At 42.0% G+C, this 12307-nt stretch overlaps 2 protein-coding genes across 2 annotated transcripts; one reads left to right on the forward strand and one right to left on the reverse strand.

The window, feature by feature from the left end:
* Positions 1-1639: 1639 nt before the first annotated feature.
* LOC121979241 (peptide deformylase 1A, chloroplastic/mitochondrial-like) lies at positions 1640-6916 on the reverse strand. Its single transcript, XM_042531199.1, has 4 exons — positions 6371-6916; positions 5854-5943; positions 5704-5771; positions 1640-2084 (listed from the first exon to the last, which is right to left on the reverse strand). The coding sequence occupies exons 1-4, from the start codon at positions 6884-6886 to the stop codon at positions 1835-1837; spliced, it is 924 nt and encodes a 307-aa protein (XP_042387133.1). The 5' UTR covers positions 6887-6916; the 3' UTR covers positions 1640-1834.
* A 2874-nt stretch (positions 6917-9790) lies between these two features.
* On the forward strand, positions 9791-12233 carry LOC121979242 (endoglucanase 10-like). Its single transcript, XM_042531200.1, has 5 exons — positions 9791-10287; positions 10380-10687; positions 10752-11346; positions 11431-11603; positions 11670-12233. The coding sequence occupies exons 1-5, from the start codon at positions 9906-9908 to the stop codon at positions 12066-12068; spliced, it is 1857 nt and encodes a 618-aa protein (XP_042387134.1). The 5' UTR covers positions 9791-9905; the 3' UTR covers positions 12069-12233.
* Positions 12234-12307: the final 74 nt, after the last annotated feature.

Here is a 12307-nt window from a genome sequence, read left to right on the forward strand (position 1 = left end):
GACACCGAGCTCCATGCTTCCTTTGGTAAGAATTTTCCACTTTTTGTCATATGTGATTGTTAACTAAAGATTTGCTTCTTTGTGCAGCTTGAACAACGTAGAGAGCTTCCCTCAATGAGTCTCTCAAATTGGCTAAGGCTAAGCTGGAGGAGGGTGGCGCTATGCTCCTTGGTTCCTCGGGTGAGGAGACTGTACCTACGAGAAGTTGTCACCACCCCACCTCACGAAGCCAACTACATCTGTCCCCTTCGAAGAGTCGAAGGAGCCTATATCTGGCCAAGGTGGTTTGGTAGGATCCCCTCCTTGAAAAAGGAAACAAATAAAGTTCTCCAGTTGGTTAATGCTCTAGCAAAGATACTTAGTTTATCTGCAAGACTAACTGAACTTGGGTGACTGGGTCGACCAATGGCCATGTAGCCAAGGCACTTGTCATTTTGATGAGCTCATTGACCTTCTGATTTTTGGCTTGAGGTATTTTCTGGATGATGATGTCATGGAATTAGGTTCTTAATTTTTCGAAAGCCGTGGCATAATCTCGGAGTCACTCATTCTTGGTCTCGAATGCTCCTTCGAGTTGTTGTGTTGCCAATTGAGAGCCAGAGTGAATGATAAATCGAGATACATCCATCTGTTTGGTGGCAAGGAACCTGGCTAATAATGTCTCATATTCGACTTCATTATTATAGTTTTGGAAGTTTAGCTGTATGATTATTTGCAAAATCACTTCTCGGGGTGAACTCAGTGACACCCCTACTCTGCTGTCTAGCTTCTTGGATGATCCATCTACAAAAATCTTCCAAGTCTCATTAAAATCTTGACCTAAGTCTCAATTAAGAAACCCTGATGGATGTTCTGAGCTGGTATTGGATATTGTATTTGCTGAGCTCTATTGTCCATTTGACAAGTCATCCCGAGACCTAGATATTAGTTAGTATACGCCCCAAAGTGTTGTTGGTTAACACACGGTCATAGTTTTCGAGTCATCGTCACTAGAGCCAAAGCCAACTTCTCCAAGGTAGTATATCTAGTCTCAACGTCTTTTAGAACATGAGCGGCGAAATAGATGGGGTACTAGGTGCCCCCTCCTATCGAAGTAAAACCGAGCTAGTCGCTCCTTCGGCTGCTACCAAATACAGTCAAAGCATTTCTCTTGTGACAGGCTTGGAAAGTAGAGGAAGCCTAGTTAAGCATGCCTTGAGCTCAATGACAACTTGTGCACACTTATCGTCCCATTCAAACCGAGCCGACTTCCGGAGAACCTTGGAAAAAGGCATATGCTTGATGACTGATCGAGATATGAATCAGAAGAATACAATGATTCATCCGACTAACCTCTAAGTCCCTCGAGATTTTTCAGAGAGGGCATATCCCACTGCCAAACCGAGATGGAACATGCTTACTAGACTGGATGCAATCTCTTCAAACTAATGCCTTTTATTTAGATAAATCGCTAGGATTTCTCTGGGTAGACTTCTTTTAGATAAACACAGTCTCTATCATTCAATTTTTAAAATTTGAATGAAATATTTAATAATATCATTATCTAACCTATGAAGCATAATTCAAAGGCCTTTATTGATTTATGTAAAGGTTTGATCTCTTTTTTCTTCTACATTGAAAAAAAGACAACGACAAAATATACAAGGAACAGAACTTCAACTCTAATGAAGGATTATTATCACGTTTAGAACATCAATTACTGCACTGAAACAACTGCAAGGAAACTACCTTTCAGTCATTCCTCTAAAGGCACAGCAAAAAATAGAAAGACTCAATTTTAAAGCGACAATTGCCGAATCCATCTCTCACACTCAAAGAACATAATCTAAACACATTAATCCTTCAAGCGATCGCCTAAAGGTGGACATCCAGCAGCCAAAGGCAAAGCCAGGTTTTCAACAGTCCTGAATGTTCTTGGGACCATCTTGTCAACGTAAAGAGTACCATCTAAATGATTGCACTCATGTTGTAGAATGCGTGCCTGCCAACCTCTAGCATCGATCTTTATGGGCTGCCCTTGGCGATCAAGACCCGTAACTTCAACCTCAAGGTAGCGCTCAACCAATGCTCTGAATCCATCAATGCTGAAATAGAAGGGAATGATGATATTTTGATACATGCAGCAGAGAATTCTAAGTGATTAAAAACTAAAAGTACCGCTAGTGAAGAAGTTTTTGGTCTTGTATTAATCTGCAATTTTCTATTTCAAGTTAAACAAACTATTGTTTAAGGATCAATTTGATGACCAACCACCTTTTAACTAAAGACAGAGCTACTCATACCACACAAGATTTAAATGGATGTTTAACTCTACTCCTTGTTTATGCTTTTTTTTCTATTCAGATATATGTGCTCAGATGCATTTCAAAACCATAAGGTCCCAGACTACCTATTGGAAACCAAATGAACTTAACAAGCATCATAAATTGCCAAAAGATTATCTGAATTTGTTAGATAAACAAGAATATAAACCATGAAATTTCAGTGTCATCATTGAAGTGGATCAAAGAAAGATGAGCATCACCTTTTTCAGAAAGATGAGGGTGTGGCAGATTGGACAGTTAAGAGTTTGGCTGATTGGAGAGTTAAGAGAGATCCACAAGAATATATGTGCATTCTATATTCATATAGAAACAGATGTTGATATGGTCATACTATAGTGATAACAACTACAAAGTAATCATCTTTTGGTCAAAACCCAGCTTATATTGGTGATCTCTGTCATTAATGGAATGTTTCATGTAAAGAATCATTTTTAATTAAAATAATAAAAATATTAGTCACAAGGAACAATACTAAAAAGGCATTTGTTAGCTAATCATTAGATTTTCAGTAGACAAAAGAAAGGGAAAAGATCAACAGAAAGACACCCATATACAGGCTGAATCTAAGCCTAAACAAATGAATTAAATCAATAAATAAAAGTAGTTGAGCATCATCTTGATGTGTTTGTTTGGTTGTCCATATGATTGAATCAGATAGATCAAAAACATGATTAATCTATCAGTAAGTTGTGTTGGTTGCTACTCGGAAAGCCTAGAGGTTCCACTGTACAAAAATTTTGTACAAAGGTCTGAACCTTTTCCTAGCTACCATGTGTTCTTTTAAATTAAATTTTGGATCGCCTGCGGAACTTAACACGTTTGATCCAAAACTTAATCTATTTGTTCTTTTAGGTTTTGACTTGGATCTCCTGCGGAACTTAACACGTTCGACCCAAATCACCTTAAGTTATTAATTCCATTAAATATTAATTTCCATAATCGGTTCCCAGTACTGACGTGGCGAGGCACACGGCCTTCTTGGATATGGGAGCAACCACCACCGACTAGACAAAACCTTTTATAGAAATCTAATATTTAATTTCCTAAAATAACTTTAGGTTAACCGAAAAGAACAATCAAATCACAAGGAAAAGAAAAACAAAAGAACACAACATCGAAAAACATATTCGAAATTCTAGAATCGTAAGCCTCTTGTATTTGGTATTATTTCTAAAAATAACTAGTATGATGCAGAAACAAAAATTACTAGTTATACCTTTTAGAAAGACCTCTTGATCTTCTACCGTATTCCTCTTCTAACCTCGGACGTTGTGTGGGCAACGATCTTCCGAGATGAGAAACCACCAAGCACCTTCTTCTCCTCCTAGCTAGGTTCGGCCAACACAAAGAAGCTTCACCAAGGACGAAGAACAAAACACCAACCAAGCTCCAAGGGATACAAGCTTTCTCTCCTTCTTCTTCTTCTTCTCCAAGTAGTATCCGGCCACCACAAGAGCTCCAAGCCAATAGAGAAGGTTCGGCCACCACCAAGAGGAAGAGAGGAAGAGAGGTTGGCCAGCCACAACACCAAGGAAAAGAGGGAGAGAAATAATAGAGGTTGTTTTTCATGAAGCCTTCTCTACCCCCTCTTTTATAATCCTTGGTCTTGGCAAATAAGGAAATTTAATTAAAAACTTCCTTAATTCTTTTGCCATGAAAAGGAAAAATTTATTTAATTAAAACAATTTTCCTTTTCTCAATTTACATGACCGGCCACACCAAAACTACAAACAAGGAGAGTTTTAATTAATTAAAACTTCCTAATTTGTCTCCAGAAATTTATAAAATTTCTTCAATAATTTAATCCCTTCATGATTGGTTTATAAAAAGGAAATTTAATAAATTAAAATCTTTCTTTTAAACATGTGGATAAAAAGAAAGTTATCTCTAAAAATTAAAATCTCTTTTAATCTACAAATAAGGAAAGATATCAAATCTTTTCTCAATCTTTTGTAGAAACTAATAAAAGAGAATTATTAATTTTTAAACTTTCTTTTAAATCATGAACATGGTTAAAAAGGAAAGTTTTCTTAAAATTTAAAATCCTCTTTTAATCAACAAATAAGGAAAGATTTCAAATTTTAAACTCTCTTTTAAACATGTAGATGATTTACAAATAAGGAAAGTTTTTACCAAAAATTAAAATCATCCTTTTAATCTACAAATAAGGAAAGAGCCCATGCTTTGGCCGGCCACCTACATGTCTCATCCACTTGGACTTGGCCGGCCCTAGCTTGGCCAGCCCCATTGGATGGGTAAGAAGGTGGGTATGCGGTGGGTATAAATCTCTATATACTAGAGGCTACGATAGGGACCGAGAGGAGGAATTGGTTTTGGTCTCCCGATGAAATTAAGCATCCCGTGTTCGCCCCGAACACACAACTTAATTTCATCAATAATAATTCATTCCACTAAAGAACTATTATTGAACTACCGCACCAATCCCAAATTACATTTTGGGCTCCTTCTTATTATGAGTGTGTTAGTCTCCCTGTGTTTAAGATAACAAATGTCCACTAATTAAGTAAGTTACTGACAACTCACTTAATTAATATCTAGCTCCAAGAGTAGTACCACTCAACTTCATCGTCATGTCGGACTAAGTCCACCTGCAGGGTTTAACATGACAATCCTTTTGAGCTCCTCTTGGGGACATTCTCAACCTAGTATCTCTAGAACACAGTTTCCTTCTATAATCAACAACACACACTATAAGTGATATCATTTCCCAACTTATCGGGCTTATTGATTCATCGAACTAAATCTCACCCATTGACAAATTAAAGAAATAAATATCAAATATATGTGCTTGTTATTATATTAGGATTAAGAGCACACACTTCCATAATAACTGAGGTCTTTGTTTCTTTATAAAGTCAGTATAAAAGAAACGACCTCTAATGGTCCTACTCAATACACTCTAAGTGTACTAGTGTAATTATATAGTTAAGATAAACTAATACCTAATTACACTACGACCTTCAAATGGTTTGTTCCTTTCCATCTTGGTCGTGAGCTACTGTTTATAATTTATAAGGTACTGATAACATGATCCTCTGTGTGTGACACCACACACCATGTTATCTACAATATAAATTAATTGAACAACTACATTTATCACAAATGTAGACATTTGACCAATGTGATTCTTATTTCTAGATAAATGTTTATTCCAAAAGCTAGGCTTTTAGTATACACTCTAACAAGTTGCTTGTTGGAGATCACCATCAGTCCAACTACAAAGATCTTAAAAGCTGTTAAGGGTGACAATTGAGATAATGAAGAAGTATCCATGCAGATGAAAGAAAGTATATCAAAATTTTAACAGAATAGAAAAGGATGTCTTACTGTATTATTAGTTGAGTAATGAACAATTTACCTCAAACATCCTTCAAAAAACAATGCGGTTTTGTCGCTCTTGTTTTTAAGCTTTGGGTTGATAATAACCTGTCTGATGATAACTGATGAGTCATGGACACTTGATAACAAAGTCAAAAAAAACATAAGAGGATCAAATTTTTGTTAATACCAAAAGATCAAAGGGGCGACGGTCTTGAGCTTTAATTTCATTCTTAGGAGCATAACTAATGTACTCTTTCGTATCTTCAAGAACAATAATCTGCTATCAAGAATGTATGTATCATTCAGTTTCTGATGTCAACACAAATAAAGTATTAAGGAATCGAGCTACAAATAAGAGTAAGGTAGAAGTCTCTCCTACTGTCCCTCTTTTTTTTCAGAAGAATATATATATATGTCTGCAGTTGTCAATAAAGATAGGCAATACACATTGCACCTTCTGAGGGTTTTATCTTTTAGGAAGATCATGGAAAGGCACTACAAAGGTAGACGCTAAAGTTGGGAGTTTCAATTTATTTATGAGGAAAAGTTTCCGAATAAGCAAATATCAAGTAGCTACTTTGAGGGCAAGCGCTCCGCAATTTCACATTGGCTACAATTTGACCGAGAAAGGGAAAAATGATTTGACCACAGAGAAGGGAGGCTTCTCTTCGTCGAAAAGGGAAGTGAAGTAACAAAGATCCGACCTTTAAAGGTACGCCAATCTGAGGAGCCGCGAGGCCAACGCCAGGAACCTTTCTCATGCAAGCGATCATGTCGTCTATGATTTTCTGGATCTTCTCCGACCCAATCTCCTGGACCGAGACCTCACCCGCCGGCTCGTGGAGGACTGGGTCGCCGGCCTTTACGATCTCCGGGAGGGGAGCCTTCTCCTTCTTTGTTCCAAAGCCCGGTAACCAACTGGCAGCGGATACTCTGTTGAACGTGCGCTTCTTAAGCTCCGGAAGAGGAGATTGCGTTCCCACCTCCCCGAATCCACCGTGTCTCCTCAGCGGGTAGCATCCAGCGGCACAGGACGAGAAGCGCAGGGCATCGACCACGGTCCGAGCGCTTGAGCACCGGAGGAAGACGAAGGACCCAATGAAGGCGGAGGGAGCCGGGAAGGAGACGAGGCAGTGAGATAGGTGGAGGGTTTTCCTCATCACCATGGTCCGATGCGGCATGCGCGACGCGAGAGAGCGGCGGCGGCGCCGATGTTTCATTTCATCAACCTCATCGGCTCATCCAACGAGTGCGGGTCACGTGCCCATTACCAACGGGCCATACCTCGTTCCAGAAAGGCCCACGTATTATCGAAAGCTTCGTTCCCGCCAGGTATATACTATAAAAAGCCCACGTAAAGTCCAGAATGCATGACGTTAAAAAGAGGATGAGTAAAAGATTAATTAAATCGAATTAACCAATTCCAATAGAATTTGAAAGTTTCATTCGATTTATTCAGAAACTTATTTATTTTAGAAAATATCTTGATTATTTAACTTTATTAATAGATTTTTAAATTTAAAATCCATTAAACTGATTAAAGCAACCCACGCTAATCGATTGATGCTATTAGATTGGTGTTTTTAAAAAAATCTTAAAATTTTGATTCCAATTCGATTATCCAACAACAATCGATTGCCAACGATCATCATCCCGAATTAAATTGATTTTTTTATGATTCAATTTATTTGGTTTTTTTAACCAATTTGATCAGTTATATCATTTAAAGATGGGTCACATTGATCGATTGGATTATTAAAAGATTGCTCACTCTAAATACAGGAAATCAACCGCCGAACTTTCAGCTCAAATGGAATCGCTTCGCTATCCATTTTAGTGCGTGAACAATTGATTCGTCGACCATAAGCCAGCAAAAAAAACAAAAGGAAAAAAAAAAAAAAAAAGCGGTGGTTCCATAGCGCAAAAAGCAAGCAAACGAGAAGGCTGTTGTAGGGTCCTCTCATGTGGGCCATTGGGGTGGTTTCTGTGTTATTTTCTATCCTAATAATTAATCAGTTTGGTGAGAGGCAGACCGAGTATAGCCCGCCGACAGCAGTCCACCGACACCTCTTTTCTTTACATTTATTTCATTACCCTTTGCATTCATTCACGCATCATTAGAACAATGATTGAGTTAATCCAATTCGGTGGAATAGCATAAGAGAGGCAGATTAAATAAGTTATCTTTCTTACAGCTCTTTGCAAGCTGGAGGATACTGCAAACATGTGGGAATTAAGTAGAAGTTAAATTTATTTCTGCACATTGTTTTCATATTGATACGCCCCACCGACCTGCTCCGTACGGTCAAAAGACATACTGCCGGTTAAAATTAAGGTGAAATAAATTTAACCAGACAGACAAACAGATTCAGCCAGTTAGGCTCAAATCTTAACACCACCATCATCCAAGTCTAAACTTAGACAATCGACACCTCCCCTATTAGTCTTATATTCCGGCACCATCATCTAAGTCTCGGCCTAGACGGCTGACACCTTCATTGTCAAGCTCATATCCCAAAAACTATCAACCCATATTGTCCAACACCTCTTTTATCAATCTCAGATCCCGACACCCATCATTCAGGTTTCGACTCAAGCCGTGCTATACCTCCCTTGTCAGTCTTCGATCTCAACACCATCATCCATGTCTCGGCCCAAACCGCCGACACCTCTCGTGTCAATTTCATATCCTAGCATCATCATTCAAATCTCGCTCCAAGTCGTCGACACCTTCCTTGTTAGTCAAATTTCAACATCGCCATTTAGGTTTTGATCCAGGTCACCGACACTTCCCTTGTCAGGGGAGGATCCACAGGGGGGGCATCGACGGTCGCCCCCCCTTTTGCCGGTGGTGCAACTCGTAGTATTATGGAGTTTTACTGGTGAAGATTGATAATACCGCTCCTTGTTCCGTGTAAAAATTAACTGCGCTCAGCTCGAATCGTGATCACCCCTCTATGCTTAAATTTCTGGATCTGCCACTGTCCCTTGTCAATCTTAGATCCTCGCACCATCCTCCAAGTCTTGACCTAGGCCATCGTCACCTCCTCTATCATCTCAAATACCGACACCATCATCCAGGTCTCAGTCCAAGCCACTAACACCTCCCCTGCCAGTCTCAGATCTCAGTATCATCATCCAAGTCTTAGCTTTAATCACCGACATCCCCTCCATCTCGGCCTAGGTAGTCGACACCATCTACTCACATGGCCACTCAACATCAATGTTATTTCATCATCCTTCCTGATATCAGACCTCCTCTCTACGAGCCACAGATAAGTTCGTTTCTCTCAAAAAAAACAGACAACGATTACAAATATTCCATGACACGTGACACTAGATGAATGGAAAGGTAGTTACGAGGTGGTCAAATATGGTCCTTTAGATGCTTTCCTATAAATATGTGGCACCCGATGAATAGAGAGATAAATAAATACTACCGAATCTAGTCCCCTCATGCGCGCATAACATCATGATGGAAGGCGTGCTCCATCGGATGGGTCTAGTAGCTAGCGCATGAGGTATTGCCACAATGAGGTCTGAGGTTCAAATCTCGGTAAAGTCGAGGTAAATACTTCCCTTATGTGTTAATCACTATTTCAAAAGTTAATAGCCACAGCAACGTCTGTAACCTCTAATGTAAAGATATTCTTTTGACAGTTATATAACTCCTAAAGAGATATGAAGGATTCGAGCTCTCAACAACTCTACTATCACTATGTTCTCTCCTTCTCCATTTCATTCTTCCCGTAATATACCTTAATTAAACCCTAATTTGAGCGTCGAAATACCTTTCAATTTGACCCACTTTTAAGTAAATTTCAGAACCCTTCATCTCTTTCCCTGATGATCTCCCAGGGGCACACGTCAGCACGTTTGTTGATTGATAACTTGACCCTCCACAACATTTCACCGGAACACATAGCTCTCAATCACGACACTTCACTTGCTGATGAAGCAACGTGTGAAGGCGAGTGAGAATCAGTGGTGAAAGAAAGCGGATTGATGGCACAATCTAACCTTTTACAAATTTCCACATGTCCATGTTGGTGAGGCCTCAAAGTAGGAAGAAAGTAACAAGCCACCGACTGCAAAGCGCCAAAACGATCGCCATTATCAACCAGTATTCTTCCTTCCTCATACCTTCTCATATTCCTGCTCCTCCTCCTCTGCCTCCTCCTCAAGAAGAGAGAGATAGAGAGAGAGAGGGGGAATTGGAGGAAAGCAGAGGAGAGGAAGATGTTCGGGAGGGACCCGTGGGGCGGTTCGTTGGAGATCTCCAATGCGGACTCAGCGACGGATGATGACCGGAGCCGGAACCTGCAGGAGTACGACCGGGCGGCGCTGTCGCGGCAGCTGGACGAGACGCAGCAGAGCTGGCTGCTGGCGGCCCCCGGCGATCCTGCCGGCAAGAAGAAGCGCTACGTCGACCTCGGATGCGTCGTCCTCAGCCGCAAGCTCTTCCTCTGGATCGTCGGCTCCGTCCTCGGCGTCGGACTCCTCATCGGCCTCATCATGCTTATCATCAAAACCGTGCCCCACCGCCACCGTCCCCCGCCTCCGCCTGACGACTACACCCAAGCCCTCCACAAGGCCCTCATGTTCTTCAACGCCCAGCGCTGTAAGCCTCATCACTCCTCTTCGCGTACCGTATAATCTCGTGTAACTCGATCGATCGGGCTCGATGAATCGAATCGATTCTTAATTCCTCAGCCGGCCCTCTGCCGAAACACAACAACGTGAGCTGGAGGGGGAATTCCGGTATGAAGGACGGCCTCTCCGACAGCTCGGTGAAGAAGAATCTGGTCGGAGGATACTATGACGCCGGAGACGCCATCAAGTTCAACTTCCCCATGTCCTTCGCAATGACCATGCTCAGCTGGAGCGTGATCGAGTACAGCGCCAAGTACGAGGCCGCCGGCGAGCTCGAACACGTCAAGGGCATCATCAAGTGGGGCACCGACTACCTCCTCAAGACCTTCAACTCCTCTGCCGACACCATCGACAGCATCGTCGCACAGGTAATTAATCATTTCCGTCGCTAAATTCAGATCTAGATTTGATGCTCGAGTAAAAAATTAACAGGTCGGCGAAGGAGACACGTCGAAGGGGCCAGATGCTAACGACCACTACTGCTGGATGAGGCCGGAGGACATCGACTACACTCGGCCGGTGTACGAGTGCCACAGCTGCTCCGACCTCGCCAGCGAAATGGCGGCGTCGTTGGCTGCTGCTTCGATCGTGTTTAAGGACAGCAAGACCTACTCCGACAAGCTCGTCCATGGCGCCAAGACTCTGTTCCAGTACGGAAGGCTACAGAGGGGCAGATACAGCCCTGGAGGCACTGATCCCGCCATCTTCTACAACTCCACCGGTTACTGGGATGAGTTTCTGTGGGGCGGCTCATGGCTCTACTTTGCAACTGGAAATTCCTCCTACCTCCAGCTCGCCACTGCTCCAGCCCTGGCCAAGCACGCCGGTGCCTTCTGGGGAGGACCGGATTATGGAGTCTTCAGCTGGGACAACAAGCTCACTGGATCTCAGGTTCTTCTCAGCAGACTCAGACTGTTCTTGAGTCCTGGTTATCCCTACGAAGAAATTCTGAGCACATTCCACAACCAGACGGGCAACATTATGTGCTCATACTTGCCATTTTTCAAGTCATTTAATCGAACCAAAGGTTTGATGGCCCTAAATCTAAGCGTCGCGCTAGATCTTGTTGTTCAAAATCTGATCATATATATCTGAAACTGAAACCATGCAGGTGGCTTGATCCAACTAAACCATGGACGACCTCAACCCCTGCAATACGTTGCCAATGCCGCTTTCCTTGCTTCACTGTTCAGCGATTACCTTGAATCTGCAGATACTCCAGGATGGTACTGTGGACCGAATTTCTACTCGACGGATGTTCTACGTGGTTTCGCCAAGACCCAGGTATGAAGATGAAAATTCAGATTAAAGTCGAGCTTTTGGATGAAATCGCTCTCACTGTGCATGCAGATCGATTACATTCTGGGCAACAATCCTCAGAAGATGAGCTACCTCGTCGGATACGGCAAACGGTACCCGAAGCGCGTTCATCATCGCGGCGCGTCGATTCCGAAGAACGGGATCAAGTACAGTTGCAAAGGAGGGTACAAGTGGAGGGATTCCAAGAAGCCCAATCCGAACACAATCGTCGGCGCCATGGTCGCCGGTCCGGACAGGCACGACGGATTCAAGGACGTCCGGACAAACTACAATTACACGGAACCGACGCTCGCCGGGAACGCCGGCCTGGTGGCTGCATTGGTGTCCCTGTCCGGAGTGAAGACTGGCATTGATAAGAACACCATCTTCTCCGCGGTCCCTCCGATGTTTCCGACTCCGCCACCTCCGCCTTCAGCCTGGAAGCCTTAGTCGGTTCGAGTTTATGGAGCTGCTTTAGGAGTGAATTCCGAGGAAAGTGCAAAGCTCGAACAGCTAGATCGTCGTCTGATTCATTGATCATGGTTTTTCAGTATTTGTTTTTCCTTAAATTTTCCATGTTTGCTTCTTTCGTGGTCAGAAGATTGTTTGTGTATAGTGCAGAACGAACGAACAAAAAAAAAAACAGAGATGTGAAATTAAGGACAATTTTATATAATTGATTAAATATG

Source organism: Zingiber officinale, chromosome 5A, assembly GCF_018446385.1.
Source record: "Zingiber officinale cultivar Zhangliang chromosome 5A, Zo_v1.1, whole genome shotgun sequence".
Classification (NCBI taxonomy): Eukaryota; Viridiplantae; Streptophyta; class Magnoliopsida; order Zingiberales; family Zingiberaceae; genus Zingiber; species Zingiber officinale.